The 16,158-nt window shown below is 40.5% G+C and overlaps 2 protein-coding genes across 2 annotated transcripts in view; both read left to right on the top strand.

The window, feature by feature from the left end:
- The first annotated feature begins 236 nt into the window (after positions 1 to 236).
- Positions 237 to 3,597, top strand: sprb (sepiapterin reductase b). Its single transcript, XM_067414580.1, has 3 exons — positions 237 to 592; positions 2,305 to 2,595; positions 3,267 to 3,597. Exons 1-3 carry the CDS (start codon positions 262 to 264, stop codon positions 3,455 to 3,457), a joined length of 813 nt encoding a protein of 270 aa, XP_067270681.1. The 5' UTR covers positions 237 to 261; the 3' UTR covers positions 3,458 to 3,597.
- Positions 3,598 to 7,335: 3,738 nt separating this feature from the next.
- lzts3b (leucine zipper, putative tumor suppressor family member 3b) overlaps positions 7,336 to 16,158 on the top strand; it is a 25,195-nt gene continuing 16,372 nt past the window's right edge. The window contains exon 1 of the mRNA XM_067414571.1: positions 7,336 to 7,464. The gene's annotated coding sequence lies outside the window, so the exon portion shown is untranslated. The remainder of the gene's footprint in view (positions 7,465 to 16,158) is intronic.

The raw sequence follows: 16,158 nt of genomic DNA, 5'->3' as shown, positions 1-16,158 counted from the left end.
TCCAGAACTTGCATGTCATAATAGCTTTCATTAAATAATATCTTCAGTGATTTCTCTTCTCCAGTAAGTGTCGTGATTTATGAATGCTTAGAGATTTGTCCTAGTTTTCCATCATGCATAACTCATTTGACTCGCTCATGCTCTCTTTGTGGATGATCTTGTGTGTGAAATGGATTCGTTCCTCTAGGAGTCGCTCCACATAAAGCGCCGCCGCTGAGCCGCACCATCATCCGCTTCCAGGCTTTCCAAAAGTGTCCCAAAATGGAAGACTTGATCTCTCGGGAGTCCAGGAATCTGGGAAGAGCTCTGTGCATTATAACAGGAGCATCCAAAGGCTTCGGACGGACTCTGGCTCTCCAGCTGAGCTTTTTACTGAAGCCTCGATCCGTCCTAATGCTCGTGGCTCGGACCGCGGACCAGCTAAATGAGCTGAAAGAAGACATCGTAAACTTAAATGCCAGCCAGAAAAAGCTGGAAGTTTTCTGTGTCCAAGCGGATCTTGAGGAGGCGGAAGGCGTGGAGAAAACCGTTCAGGCGGCTAAAGAGGCGTCCTCGACCGAGATGGACCACTTACTTCTGATCAACAACGCAGGTGTGCTGAACGGGCTTCACATTTTAAAAAGTTCCTTAGCTATATTGACAAAAGTTTTGGGAATGAGCTTTTTGCCGCCTTCATGTGCTATTAGTAATTTGATAACTCCCACTTCTGAAGTCCCATTTTAAAACGGGCGGGTGTTCATGTGCATTTTTTACCTAGGAAACTCGTATTTACGATAATGCCGATAGCTCTAACAGCTCCAGCTCTTCTGGGAAGGCTTTCCTCAAGGTTTAGGAGTGTGTTTATGGGGATTTTTGCCCATTCTTCTAGAAGCTCATTTGTGAGGTCAGGCACTGATGTTGGACGAGAAGGCCTGGCTCTCAGTCTCCGCTCTAATTCATCCCAAAGCTGTTCTATCGGGTTGAGCTCAGGACTCTGTGCAGGCCAGTCCAGTTCCTCCACACCAAACTCCTCATCCATGTCTTTATGGAGCGACGCTTTGAGCTCTGGAGCGCAGTCATGCTGGGACAGGAAGGTGCCGTCCACAAACTGATCCCACAAATTCGGGAGCATGAAATTGTCCAAAATGTCTTGGTGAAGCATTAAGAGTTCCTTTCACTGGAACTTAGAGGCCAACCCTTGAAAAACAACCCCACACCATAATCCCCCCTCAAACAAACTTTACAATTGGTACAATGCAGTCAGGCAAGTCCCGTTCTCCTAGCGACGGCCAAACCCAGACTCGTCCATGTGATTGTCAGACTGAAGTGTGATTGGTCGCTCAGAGAACACGTCTCACTGCTCTCGAGTCCAGTGGCGGCTGCTTTACTCCACTGCATCCCACGCTTTGCATTGCTCTTGGTGATGTAAGGCTTGGATGAGCTGCTCGGCCATGGAAACCCATTCCATGAAGCTCTCTCCGCTGTTCTTGAGCTCATCTGAAGGCCACAGAAGTCTGGAGGTCTGGAGCTGTTGACTCTGCAGAAAGTTGGAGACTTCTGCGCACTGTGACCCTCAGCATGCGCTGACCCCGCTCTGGGATTGAACACTTCGTGGCTGAGTTGCTGTTGTTCCCAATGGCTTCCACTTTGTTCTAATCCCACTAACAGTTGAGCGTGGAATATTTAGTAGTGAGGAAATGTCAGGAATGGACTTATTGCACAGGTGTCAGCCTATCACGGCCCCACGCTTGAGTTCACTGAGCTCCTGAGAGCGACCCATTCTTTCACTAATGTGTGTAGAAGCGTCTGCAGGCCGAGAGCTGGAGTTATACACCTGTGGCCATGAAGAGATCGAACACCTGAACTTAGTGATCTTAATACGTTTGGCAATATAGTGTATAAATAAAAAAGTTGTGCTAGCGTTTAGAGAATGTTCCCTGTTTGCAGTGTTCCTACACTGTAAAAAAAAAAAGAAGCAAAGTCTTGTTTCTAATCCAAACATCTAAAAATTCTTATAAGAAGTATTTACTAGTCAAGTAAAAGTTATTGTCTTGTTTTGGGAAAAATAACTCAAAATGAAGAGAGTTTTTGCTTAAAATAAAATAAATAATCTGCCAATGGGGTGAGAAAAATAATCTTTAAACAACATTGGCAGATTATTTATCTTATTTTAAGCAAACTCTCTTCACTTTGAGTTATTTTTCCCAAAACAAGACAATAATTTTTACTTGTCTTATTACTAAGTAAGCATTTTTGCAGTGTGTAATGAAATGTAATGTAATGTAAAGTGTGTGTGTGTGTGTGTGTGTGTGTGTGTGTTTTCAGCCTCTCTGGGCGACGTGTCTCGTTTCGCTCAGTCGTTCACAGACCCTGCGGAGGTGAACCGTTACCTGTCGCTTAACGTGAGCGGCGCGCTGAGCCTCACCGCGGGCGTTCTGCAGGCGTTCCCGCGGCATGTCGGCCTGCGCCGTACGGTGGTCAACATCAGCTCTCTGTGCGCGCTGAAGCCGTTTCCGTCATGGGTCCTTTACTGCACCGGGAAGGCCGCCAGAGACATGATGTTCCGGGTGTTAGCCGAAGAAGAGCCGGACCTCCGAGTGCTGAGCTACGCTCCAGGTGAGTCTGAGATCGTCTGGATATTAAAGGGTTAGTTCACCCAAAAATGAAATGTCTGTCATTAACTCCTCCCCCTAATATCGTTCCACACCCGTAAGACCTCCGTTCATCTTCACACACAGTTTAAGATATTTTATATTTAGTCCGAGAGCGTATGCAAGTGTATGCACACTATACTGTCCATGTCCAGAAAGGGAATAAAAACATCATCACAGTAGTCCATATGAGACATCAGTGGGTTAATTAGAGTCTCTTGAAGCATCCAAAATACATTTGGGTCCAAAAATAACAAAAACTACGACTTTATTCAGCATTGGCTTCTCTTCCGCGTTTGTGTTCAATCCTCAAATAAAGATTCGATCGGTTTTGAATCAGCGAATTGATTCATGATTCGGATCGCCAATGTCACGTGATTTCAGCAGTTTGACACGCGATCCGAATCATGAATCAATTCGCTGATTCATAACCGTTTGAATCTTTATCTTCAATGCTGAATAAAGTCGTAGTTTTTGGGTGAACTAACACTTTAAACTAGACGTGGAATGCATTAGTTACATACAGTAACGCTGTGTCTGAATGTAAAAAAAAAATCACAATTTAAAATTATAAAAAATAGGGGTAGTGTGTGTGCGTGCGTGTGTGGTCACTGAGCTGTCCTCCTCTGCCCGCAGGTCCTCTGGACACTGATATGCAGCTCCAGGCGCGGCGCTCCTCTGCAGATCTGGCCCTGCGGCGCTCCTTCTCCTGCATGTTCTCGGAGCGGCAGCTGCTGTCCTGCCAGGAGTCCGGAGCCAAACTCATGAAGCTCCTGCTGGACAACGACTACCCATCAGGAGCACACCTGGACTTCTACGAGCTTTAGCGCTCACACACACACACACACACACACGTTTGTTTTTGTGACATATGGGGACATTCCATAGGCAAAATGGTTTTTATACTGTACAAACCGTATTTTCTATCCCCTTACACTGCTCCTAAACCTACCCATCACACACACACACACACACACACACACACACACTGCCCCTAAACCTACCCATCACACACACACACACACAGCCCCTAACCTACCCATCACACACACACACACACACAGCCCCTAACCTACCCATCATACACACACACACAGAGCCCCTAACCTACCCATCACACACACACACACAGCCCCTAAACCTACCCATCACACACACACACACATACTGCCACTAAACCTACCCATCACACACACACTGCCCCTAAACCTACCCATAACACGCAGGCACGGACACACACACACACACACATACACACACAGCTTCTGTACATACACACATCAGCTGGAAAACAAGACCGAAAATCACATTGAGGGATTTCTATTCTTTTATTCGTTTTAAGTCTATGTTTAAAATCTGTAAATCTGTTTTTATAGAATAAATAAAAGATGTTCAAGGAGTGCGTGTGTGTGTGTGTGTGTGTGTGTGTATGATGGGTAGGTTTAGGGGCAGTGTGTGTGTGTGTATGATGGGTAGGTTTAGGGGCAGTGTGTGTGTGTGTGTGTGTGTGTGTGTGTGTATGTGTGTATGATGGGTAGATTTAGGGGCAGTGTGTGTGTGTGTGTGTGTGTGTGTGTGTGTGTGTGTGTGTGTGTGTGTGTGTGTGTGTGTGAGCCTGTTTATGTGGTTTATGAGGACACAAATTTGTATAACTACATGGGTATTACACTGGTATTACACTATAAATGTGGTTTATGAGGACATATCAAATGTCCTCATAATTCAAATGGCCTTAAAAACATACTAAATGATGTTTTTTTGAGAAAGTAAAAATGCAGAATGTTTCCTGTGATGGGTAGGTTTAGGGGCTGTGTGTGTGTGTGTGTGTGTGTGTGTGTGTGTGTGTGTGTGTGTGTGTGTGTGTGTGTGTGTGTGTGTGTGTGTGTGTGTGTGTGTGTGTGTGTGTGTGTGTGTGTGATGGGTAGGTTTAGGGGCAGAGTAAGGGGATAGAAAATACGGTTTGTACAGTATAAAAACCATTACACCTATGGAGAGTGCCTGTAAACCACATAGACCAACATGTGTGTGTGTGTGTGTGTGTGTGTGTGTGTGTGTGTGTGTCTGTGTGTAAATGAGGCCCTCTAGTGGTGAAATGCCCAGCACAGCTCTTGCTGTTCTGCGGTTTAATCATGTTTTTTAATAACTGAGGAGTGTGTATATCATTAAATAAGCGCATTATTGCATACAGTGGCGCTGTTTCTGTTTGCTGCACGACTTAAAAATGCAAAACAAAAATCAACAATCCAAATAAAGCACTTAATAACTAAATAAATAATAAAATATTTAGGCTACTTTTATATTTAATAAATAATAACAAATTAAAACACGAACTAAAAATAAAACAATTAAAACTAAAATAAAAAACTGAAACTTGTAAAATAATAATATAATATGTAAAATAAAACACTTAATACAAATTTAATTATAAAAACGAAATTATTTAAAAGTCAAAACAATTAAAATAAAACATAAAAATGTAAAATTATAATAAAAACTATTAAAATTAAATTAAAACATTACAATAAATAAAACAAAAATCAAAACAATCAAAATAAAACAAAAAACTAAATAAATAAATAATAAAATACTTAATTTTATAACTAATATATAATGTAAAATTAATAATTTAAACATAAAACCATCCAAATGAACGCTCGGTAAATCATAAAATAATGTGATTTATTGACTCGCTGTCCGCTTTCCAGATCAATTATGAAACCATTGCAAATATGATATGATAGATGTTTGCTAATCATATTAGATTATTATTTATGTGAAGCGTTTATGGCGCAAGCGAACAGTCACATGACACGCATGAGGAGCCGGTTCCCATGGCAACAGCTGCTGGCGACGTCATCGGCGAAGTTGTGAATGGCGACAGTGCGCGTGTGTGTGTGTGCGTGTGTGTCAGAAAGCACTCTCACGAACGAGATGATCAGTGTTAGCCTGTAAATAAACACGAACACTAACATGAGCTACTAAATCATCTCGAATAGTTCGATTTAAAAATAAAGATCATATTTAGACTTATTTTATCCACTGCATCTTTAGTGTTTCCCTTAATAAAGAATATTCATCACTACAGTTTGATTTATTCTCCTCTAATCCGCTAGATGGCACCAAATCTCACCGCGAAACAATCAAACAACATTCACATTTATTTAAAAATTAAATAAATAAAAACCGCAACAAAAAATAAAAAAATAAGATAAAACGCTAAAAAGTAAATCAAACAAATGTAAAATTACAATAAAAACCTATTAAAATAAAACATTTGTTTCAGATTTAATCATGAAATAGGCTATAAAAAATGTATTTAATTAGAATTAAAACACTAAAAATTAAATCATAAAAATGTAAAATTGAAATAAATAAACCATTTAAAATTAAAAAACAAAAAATATTAACTTACTAATAATGTAATTATTATATTATACCCATACATACGTAAAATTCAAATAAATAATAATAAATACTATTAAAATGAACAAAAGTAAAATAAAAACACTTAATAAAAATTACAACGTAAAACTGTAAAATTGAAATAAAATAAACAATTTAAAATTAAAATAAAAAAATCTTACTAAAATTGTATGTATTATAAAAATTAAAAATTAAATATAAAAAACTAAAAATTTCATTACAAAAATAAATAAAACGCTAATCATACAAATGTAAAATTATAATCAAATAAAACATGTAATCATTAATATATACAATTAAAATAAATAAATAAAACACATTTAAAATGAAAAAAATAAATACATTTCAAATAAAACACTCATAAACATTTAACATTAAAATCTATAAAAATAAAACATTTACTAAAATTTAAATCAAATCAAATTTAAAGAAATAAAAACAATTAAAATAAAATATTTATTTAAAATTAAAAAATAAATAAATATAAATAAAAAAACGAAATCGTACAAATGTAACATTACAATAAATAAACAATTTAAAATCACAACTCAAAAAATTAAAACACTAAAAATGTAATTATAAAATTATAATAGATTGAAATTATATATATATATATATATATATATATATATATATATATATATATATATATATATATATATATATATATACTCTAAAAAATGCTGGGTCATAAACAACCCAGGTTGGGTTGAATATGGACAAACCCAGAAATTGGGTTGTTTATAACGCAGCATTTTTTAGAGTATATATATATATATATATATATATATATATATATATATATATATATATATATATATATAATACATTTTATTTATAATGCATTTTATATTAAAGAGCATATTGCAGGTTAGAGACTCCAGTGAGTCAGTGTATGGAAAAATAATGTAGGACCTAGAATTTCTCAAAAGACAAAAAACAAAATCTCAAAAGAAACAAAATCTAATTTAATCTATATATTTTTAATTTATAGCACTTTTTTAACATCCAGACTGAATCTCAGCTCGTCATTAGATTAATAAAGAAAATGTGTTCAGCAAAAACTCCTTAAGGATCAAATTTCACATCCTAGTTATCATTATGGCGTGTCAGGATGATGGATCACGCAGCACGCATGCGCACGACTGACTTCACGCCATATACTACGCACATGCGCAGTGCCGTCAGCGTTTGAGGGGGCGTGGCTGACGCGGGGCAGAGGGGCGGGGCGGAGGTGGGTGTGTGGCTCAGCTGATACACGCATCCGTTGACTATCATCATCATCATCATCATCATCATCAGCGGAGAGAGACGCGCTCCTGTCAAGATAAACGCGCTCGGTTTGATGGACGCGCGACGGTGAATGAACGCGGCCGATGTGACGCGCGTCGCTGTCCGCGGTGCTGAAACAGTGAGTACGCGCGCGCATCATAACAACCAGACCTCCATTCTCTCTCGCGCGCAGATAAAGCCAGCGAGGACGCGTTATGTAATGCACCGAAGGGTTTCATCTCATGCTGCGTCTTCGTGTGTGTGTGTGTGTGTGTGTGCAGTCAGAGGCTTGGGCAGAAAATGGAGTGTGTGCTATATTAAGATGCATGCTCAGACACAACACAGCACATGAAAGGCCACGCGATCTTTTGTGTTTAGACGCACAGGTGGACCAGATGCTGACCGCTCAGATGCGCGTGCATGAGAACTTGTGGCTGAGGTTCTTTCAGGACGAATCGAGGCAAAAGTTTGCGCGTGCACGCTGATTGCCCTCACGCACAAAGCCACACATAGTCACCTCGTGGCCGTGACAAGCCAAGGTGCAAGAAGTGTGTGTGTGTGTGTGTGTGTAAGTGAGAGAACAGATGAGGTAATGCCAAAGCACTGGAGTGTAAAGCCCCTGTTGGCCGGACATGGCGGTGCAACTCATTCAGAGTCTTTTGTGGCATCAACGTGATCATTATTATTATTATTTTAATACTTTGAATTTGTCTTGGCATTCATTTCCTTACTGTGCATATGACATTTTGACATGATTTAAAAAAGACTCCCAGTGTCAAACACACGTCTGCATCCGTCCGTATGGTCCATGAGCGTTTAGTAATGCGTGCATTATTATAAATGCACTTGTTTATGAATGGCGATCGTGTAAAAACACCTAAAGATGAGAAAAAAAGTGTTGCATTAGCACCAGTGTACCCACAGTTAATTACTGATTACTCCTTTAAAAAGTAACTTAGTTACTTTACAGATTACTTGATTTTAAAAGTAAGTAAGTGAGATTACAAGTTACTTTATTAAGCCCTTCACACTGTGATTCCGGCAAATACACGGATAATGCGACCTGGCATTTGTTCCCGGGCCGCTAGATTTGGTCCTTCACACTGCCAGCGAAATACCGTAATATGTGCACTTTCACACACAACCCGTAACGGTCCCGGGTCGAGTTGACACGTGACATCCTGATGTGACGTATAACGGCGAGCGATCTCAGCTTCAGCGCGGATAGTAAGGAGCTCCGTGGTCTCGACTTGTGTCCAGTTTGCGCACATTTCTGCTTGTTTAATTTTAGTTTCTTTTGTATCCGAACACTCTCTGTGTTTAAAACACCGACGAGCTCTTCTGGCACTGCAGGGTTGTGTTATTGAAAAAACAAGCTCTAGGAGTCGCACGATAACTACGCACACGCTGCGGCATTAGTTTCGGCTTTTGTTCACACAGCGCTCGTCCCGGGGGCTCGAAAGGGGCTTTAGTTACATTCAAGTAACATTGCGGGGTGCGACCCGGGACGAGCGCCAGAAGAGCTCATCAGTGTTTTAAACGCAGAGAGTGTTCGTATACAAAAGAAACTAAAATTAAACAAGCAGAAATGAGCGCAAACTGGACACAAGTCGAGACCACGGAGCTCCTTACTATCCGCGCTGAAGCGGAGATCGCTCGCCGTTATACGTCACATCCGGATGTCACGTGTCAACTCGACCCGGGACCGTTACGGGTTGTGTGTGAAAGCGCACATATTACGGTATTTCGCTGGCAGTGTGAAGGACCAAAGCTAGCGGCCCGGGAACAAATGCCGGGTCGCATTATCCGTGTATTTGCCGGAATCGCAGTGGGAAAGGGGCTTCTGCAACGTTTCCGACAACACCCCCGCCGGCTAAACACAGAAATGACGACCGTTTTTGCCAAAATTCACTTTACTGGAAGTGCATTTTTAACGTCAACAATGCATCTCCTGACATTTAAAGTTGAAATTAAAAAATATTTCCTGAAAAAATACTTTCCCAGAGACGCAAGAAAGCAAATATATATATTTTACTGACTTGGATAAGTTACTTATAAAGGGTTAGTTCACCCAAAAATGTAAATTATGTCATTAATTACTCGCCCTCATGACACCCGTCAGACCTTCGTTCATCTTCAGAACACAAATGAAGATATTTTAGTGTAAAGCTGAGAAAGGCTTCAGATAGGCCTCCATTGGCATTCAGTCCATTCCCACTCACAAGACCCATAAAGGCCCTAAACACATCGACACACAGCCCATCTCACTACAGCGGCTGTGCAATAATCTTACAAAGCGACGAGAATAGTGTTTGTGCGCAAAAAAATCTAAATGATGACTTTATCCGCCGAGTTATTGTCTTCTGTGTCGGTCTCGCTCCTCCTCTTCTGGGTCATGAACAGTGGATCTGCGTCTTAAGCCCCGTTTTGACCGCAGGAACTTTACCCAGGAACCAGGAACTTTGGGTGGTACTCGGTGTGTTTAGACCACAGGAACCAGGGTCTAAATGAAGTTCCGGGTAAATATTTCCCCCTCCAAACGGCCCTGCTCGAGAGGTAGTACTTTTTCAAAGTTCAGGAACTTTCGAGGGCGGGACTTGGGCGCTGAGCATGCTGATTGGTTGAGCTCACGCAGCATTTTATTTCAACCGGCATTTTTAAAAGTCTTTTGCGAGGTTTGGTCTACGTTCAGTAAATATCAGTCTTGCTCTCTGTCTGATGGCGGGCGTTCGTCTCAGCCATCTCACGTGCAATGCCCGTAATAGCTGATAATAATATACACTGTCATTTTAAATCTAGCTTTACAAGCTTTCTGAATCTGCCTATTAGTGCTCTTTTCTGTCGTTGTTAATTACCTCTTTAGTAAACCGATACATAACCAGCAAAAGCAGCACAGCTTGAACCTCTTCCATACTCGTTATTCTTTTTTTTTTTCACCATGTAAACGACCTGACCGATTACTATAAGTGTGTGTCCGTACATGACGTGACAGCGCGCGCCGTGCTCATGTTGACAAGAGAGGAAAGCTCATTTTTCTGAGGGGTAAACTTTTTATTTCGTAAGTTATGAAGATAATGTTGGAGTAATGACACGCCGTATATTGCCCCAGGCAGTTTTTACTTTAACTTTACTTTAAGATTTATTTATTTTCTGAGATGATTATTACACTTTACAACCGATAAATATCTTATATAATACTGTATTAGTCCTGGTGGCCGTTAAGAGTTGCTATGGCTACAGTAAACACACTCCAGCTGCTGGAGAAAACAGCGGAGACATTTTTGATGCGGCAGACAAACTGCATGTGACAAAATGATTGCGATTGAAAGTCATCACATGTGAACACCAGATCGGTTTAGATAACGTCTCATGTAAACACCAGATCGGTTTAGATAACGTCTCATGTAAACACCAGATCGGTTTAGATAACGGCTCAAGTAAACACCAGATCGGTTTAGATAACGTCTCATGAGAACACCAGATCGGTTTAGATAACGTCTCATGTAAACACCAGATCGGTTTAGATAACGGCTCATGTAAACACCAGATCGGTTTAGATAACGTCTCATGTAAACACCAGATCGGTTTAGATAACGTCTCACGTAAACACCAGATCGGTTTAGATAACGTCTCGTGTAAACACCAGATCGGTTTAGATAACGCCTCATGTAAACACCAGATCGGTTTAAAAAACGGCTCATGTAAACACCAGATCGGTTTAGATAACGTCTCATGTAAACACCAGATCGGTTTAGATAACGTCTCATGTAAACACCAGATCGGTTTAGATAACGTCTCATGTAAACACCAGATCGGTTTAGATAACGCCTCATGTAAACACCAGATCGGTTTAAAAAACGGCTCATGTAAACACCAGATCGGTTTAGATAACGTCTCATGTAAACACCAGATCGGTTTAGATAACGTCTCATGTAAACACCAGATCGGTTTAGATAACGGCTCATGTAAACACCAGATCGGTTTAGATAACGGCTCATGTAAACACCAGATCGGTTTAGATAACGGCTCATGAAAACACCAGATCGGTTTAGATAACGGCTCATGTAAACACCAGATCGGTTTAGATAACGTCTCATGTAAACACCAGATCGGTTTAGATAACGTCTCATGTAAACACCAGATCGGTTTAGATAACGGCTCATGAAAACACCAGATCGGTTTAGATAACGGCTCATGTAAACACCAGATCGGTTTAGATAACGTCTCATGTAAACACCAGATCGGTTTAGATAACGTCTCATGTAAACACCAGATCGGTTTAGATAACGTCTCATGAAAACACCAGATCGGTTTAGATAACGTCTCATGTAAACACCAGATCGGTTTAGATAACGTCTCATGTAAACACCAGATCGGTTTAGATAACGTCTCATGTAAACACCAGATCGGTTTAGATAACGTCTCATGTAAACACCAGATCGGTTTAGATAACGTCTCATGTGAACACCAGATCGGTTTAGATAACGGCTCATGTAAACACCAGATCGGTTTAGATAACGTCTCATGTAAACACCAGATCGGTTTAGATAACGTCTCATGTAAACACCAGATCGGTTTAGATAACGGCTCATGAAAACACCAGATCGGTTTAGATAACGGCTCATGTAAACACCAGATCGGTTTAGATAACGTCTCATGTAAACACCAGATCGGTTTAGATAACGTCTCATGAAAACACCAGATCGGTTTAGATAACGTCTCATGTAAACACCAGATCGGTTTAGATAACGGCTCATGTAAACACCAGATCGGTTTAGATAACGTCTCATGAAAACACCAGATCGGTTTAGATAACGTCTCATGTAAACACCAGATCGGTTTAGATAACGTCTCATGTAAACACCAGATCGGTTTAGATAACGTCTCATGTAAACACCAGATCGGTTTAGATAACGGCTCATGTAAACACCAGATCGGTTTAGATAACGTCTCATGTAAACACCAGATCGGTTTAGATAACGGCTCATGTAAACACCAGATCGGTTTAGATAACGGCTCACGTAAACACCAGATCGGTTTAGATAACGGCTCACGTAAACACCAGATCGGTTTAGATAACGGCTCATGTAAACACCAGATCGGTTTAGATAACGGCGCATGTAAACACCAGATCGGTTTAGATAACGGCGCATGTAAACACCAGATCGGTTTAGATAACGTCTCATGTAAACACCAGATCGGTTTAGATAACGGCGCATGTAAACACCAGATCGGTTTAGATAACGGCTCACGTAAACACCAGATCGGTTTAGATAACGGCTCACGTAAACACCAGATCGGTTTAGATAACGTCTCATGTAAACACCAGATCGGTTTAGATAACGGCTCACGTAAACACCAGATCGGTTTAGATAACGGCTCACGTAAACACCAGATCGGTTTAGATAACGTCTCATGTAAACACCAGATCGGTTTAGATAACGTCTCATGTAAACACCAGATCGGTTTAGATAACGTCTCATGTAAACACCAGATCGGTTTAGATAACGTCTCATGTAAACACCAGATCGGTTTAGATAACGTCTCATGTAAACACCAGATCGGTTTAGATAACGGCTCATGTAAACACCAGATCGGTTTAGATAACGTCTCATGTAAACACCAGATCGGTTTAGATAACGGCTCATGTAAAAACCAGATCGGTTTAGATAACGGCTCATGTAAACACCAGATCGGTTTAGATAACGTCTCATGTAAACACCAAATCGGTTTAGATAACGTCTCATGTAAACACCAGATCGGTTTAGATAACGTCTCATGTAAACACCAGATCGGTTTAGATAACGTCTCATGAAAACACCAGATCGGTTTAGATAACGTCTCATGTAAACACCAGATCGGTTTAGATAACGTCTCATGTAAACACCAGATCGGTTTAGATAACGTCTCATGAAAACACCAGATCGGTTTAGATAACGTCTCATGTAAACACCAGATCGGTTTAGATAACGCCTCATGTAAACACCAGATCGGTTTAGATAACGTCTCATGTAAACACCAGATCGGTTTAGATAACGGCTCATGTAAACACCAGATCGGTTTAGATGACGTCTCATGTAAACACCAGATCGGTTTAGATAACGTCTCATGTAAACACCAGATCGGTTTAGATAACGTCTCATGAAAACACCAGATCGGTTTAGATAACGTCTCATGTAAACACCAGATCGGTTTAGATAACGTCTCATGTAAACACCAGATCGGTTTAGATAACGTCTCATGTAAACACCAGATCGGTTTAGATAACGTCTCATGTAAACACCAGATCGGTTTAGATAACGCCTCATGTAAACACCAGATCGGTTTAGATAACGTCTCATGTAAACACCAGATCGGTTTAGATAACGCCTCATGTAAACACCAGATCGGTTTAAAAAACGGCTCATGTAAACACCAGATCGGTTTAGATAACGTCTCATGTAAACACCAGATCGGTTTAGATAACGTCTCATGTAAACACCAGATCGGTTTAGATAACGTCTCATGAAAACACCAGATCGGTTTAGATAACGTCTCATGTAAACACCAGATCGGTTTAGATAACGTCTCATGTAAACACCAGATCGGTTTAGATAACGTCTCATGTAAACACCAGATCGGTTTAGATAACGTCTCATGTAAACACCAGATCGGTTTAGATAACGTCTCATGTAAACACCAGATCGGTTTAGATAACGCCTCATGTAAACACCAGATCGGTTTAAAAAACGGCTCATGTAAACACCAGATCGGTTTAGATAACGTCTCATGTAAACACCAGATCGGTTTAGATAACGTCTCATGTAAACACCAGATCGGTTTAGATAACGTCTCATGAAAACACCAGATCGGTTTAGATAACGTCTCATGTAAACACCAGATCGGTTTAGATAACGTCTCATGTAAACACCAGATCGGTTTAGATAACGTCTCATGTAAACACCAGATCGGTTTAGATAACGTCTCATGTAAACACCAGATCGGTTTAGATAACGGCTCATGTAAACACCAGATCGGTTTAGATAACGTCTCATGAAAACACCAGATCGGTTTAGATAACGTCTCATGAAAACACCAGATCGGTTTAGATAACGTCTCATGTAAACACCAGATCGGTTTAGATAACGTCTCATGTAAACACCAGATCGGTTTAGATAACGTCTCATGTAAACACCAGATCGGTTTAGATAACGCCTCATGTAAACACCAGATCGGTTTAAAAAACGGCTCATGTAAACACCAGATCGGTTTAGATAACGTCTCATGTAAACACCAGATCGGTTTAGATAACGTCTCATGTAAACACCAGATCGGTTTAGATAACGTCTCATGAAAACACCAGATCGGTTTAGATAACGTCTCATGTAAACACCAGATCGGTTTAGATAACGTCTCATGTAAACACCAGATCGGTTTAGATAACGTCTCATGTAAACACCAGATCGGTTTAGATAACGTCTCATGTAAACACCAGATCGGTTTAGATAACGGCTCATGTAAACACCAGATCGGTTTAGATAACGTCTCATGAAAACACCAGATCGGTTTAGATAACGGCTCATGTAAACACCAGATCGGTTTAGATAACGGCTCATGTAAACAGGCCACTAAATCTTTCAATCGGTACACGCAAAAATGATTACTGTCCGTCAGTGACTTGGAGGAGCAGTCGCGCGCAGTCCTACATCACCGGACTAATCTGCCTAATCTTCACGGAACTTTATTTAGCGGTGGAAACGCAGACAGCTGCAGGTCTGGGGGGAGAAAAGTTCCTGTAAAAAAGTTCCTGGTACAAAATGTTCCGGGTAATTTTGGTGGAAGCGGGGCTATATTCTCACACATGAAAAAAAAAATTCGTGACTTTTCCTATTTAAATTATGTATTGGCAATAGATACAGAAATGTTGATAGCCACGAAAGTCATCGCTAAATTTGACTAATTTGGACGGCCACGCTAAAAGTGTGCGGTTTTAATAAGAGGATTTTAGGACTTTGTGTCGGGGGGCAAATAAATTAAGTGTGTAACAACCGCATTTTTGTCTGATTTCTAACCCTGTTTTGATCTAAAGTAAATGGAGTTGAGGAGTCGATTCCATAGACTCTCACAGTGGGAGTCGCCTCCAAAAAACCTGGACTCAAACACTCCTACTCGTTACATCATGAGATGAGAAGAGTTGCATCTATGATAATGTTAGTCTCTGTTTATCCCGAGGTGGACCTGCACCTGTTAGTAGGAATCGCATTAATTAGACTCTGTGACACCTTCTTGACTTCACTTTCCCTCTGTACAGATGAAAACATTATCGAAATTACCAGAAACGACTAAAAAACGCTGTATTATGCATGCCAGACAAGTAATTTGGACTTAGTGATGTAAGGCTTAGACGCTTTGTGCTCTGGAGCGCAGTCATGCTGGGACAGGAAGGGGCCGTCCCCAAACGGTTCCCACAAAGTTGGGAGCATGAAATTGTCCAAAATGTCTTGTTGGAGCATTGACGCTGCGTTCACACCAAACGCGAATTGAGCGTCAAAATTGCGTCTTGTTTGACGCGTGAACATTTTGAATCCATTCGCGCGTTAAAGGCGCTCCAGGTGAAATATATTAAGCATTAACAGCCACACGTGTTTCAGCCAACGCACTACCTGGATTATCTTCACTGCATGAAATACATAAAATATAAACATATAAAGTTATGAAACTTCACTTTGCCCTCATTCAAAATGATTTGGATGGCAACAAAAGATGAATTGGACCAAAGATTGCCCATTAGATGTACACAAGATGAAGTATACAGTATTGTTCAAAATAATAGCAGTACAATGTGACTAACCAG

Source organism: Pseudorasbora parva, chromosome 13 (genome assembly GCF_024679245.1).
Source record: "Pseudorasbora parva isolate DD20220531a chromosome 13, ASM2467924v1, whole genome shotgun sequence".
Taxonomy (NCBI): Eukaryota; Metazoa; Chordata; class Actinopteri; order Cypriniformes; family Gobionidae; genus Pseudorasbora; species Pseudorasbora parva.
This window is presented reverse-complemented; position numbering and strand designations above follow the sequence as displayed.

What these genes read in the sequence shown, in the direction of transcription:
- sprb (XM_067414580.1), top strand. Translation starts at nt 262, where the DNA reads ATGGAAGACTTGATCTCTCGGGAGTCCAGGAATCTGGGAAGAGCTCTG. An exon ending in ACTTCTGATCAACAACGCAG is followed by an intron (nt 593 to 2,304) that starts GTGTGCTGAACG and finishes GTGTGTTTTCAG; the next exon opens with CCTCTCTGGGCGACGTGTCT. An exon ending in AGTGCTGAGCTACGCTCCAG is followed by an intron (nt 2,596 to 3,266) that starts GTGAGTCTGAGA and finishes CTCTGCCCGCAG; the next exon opens with GTCCTCTGGACACTGATATG.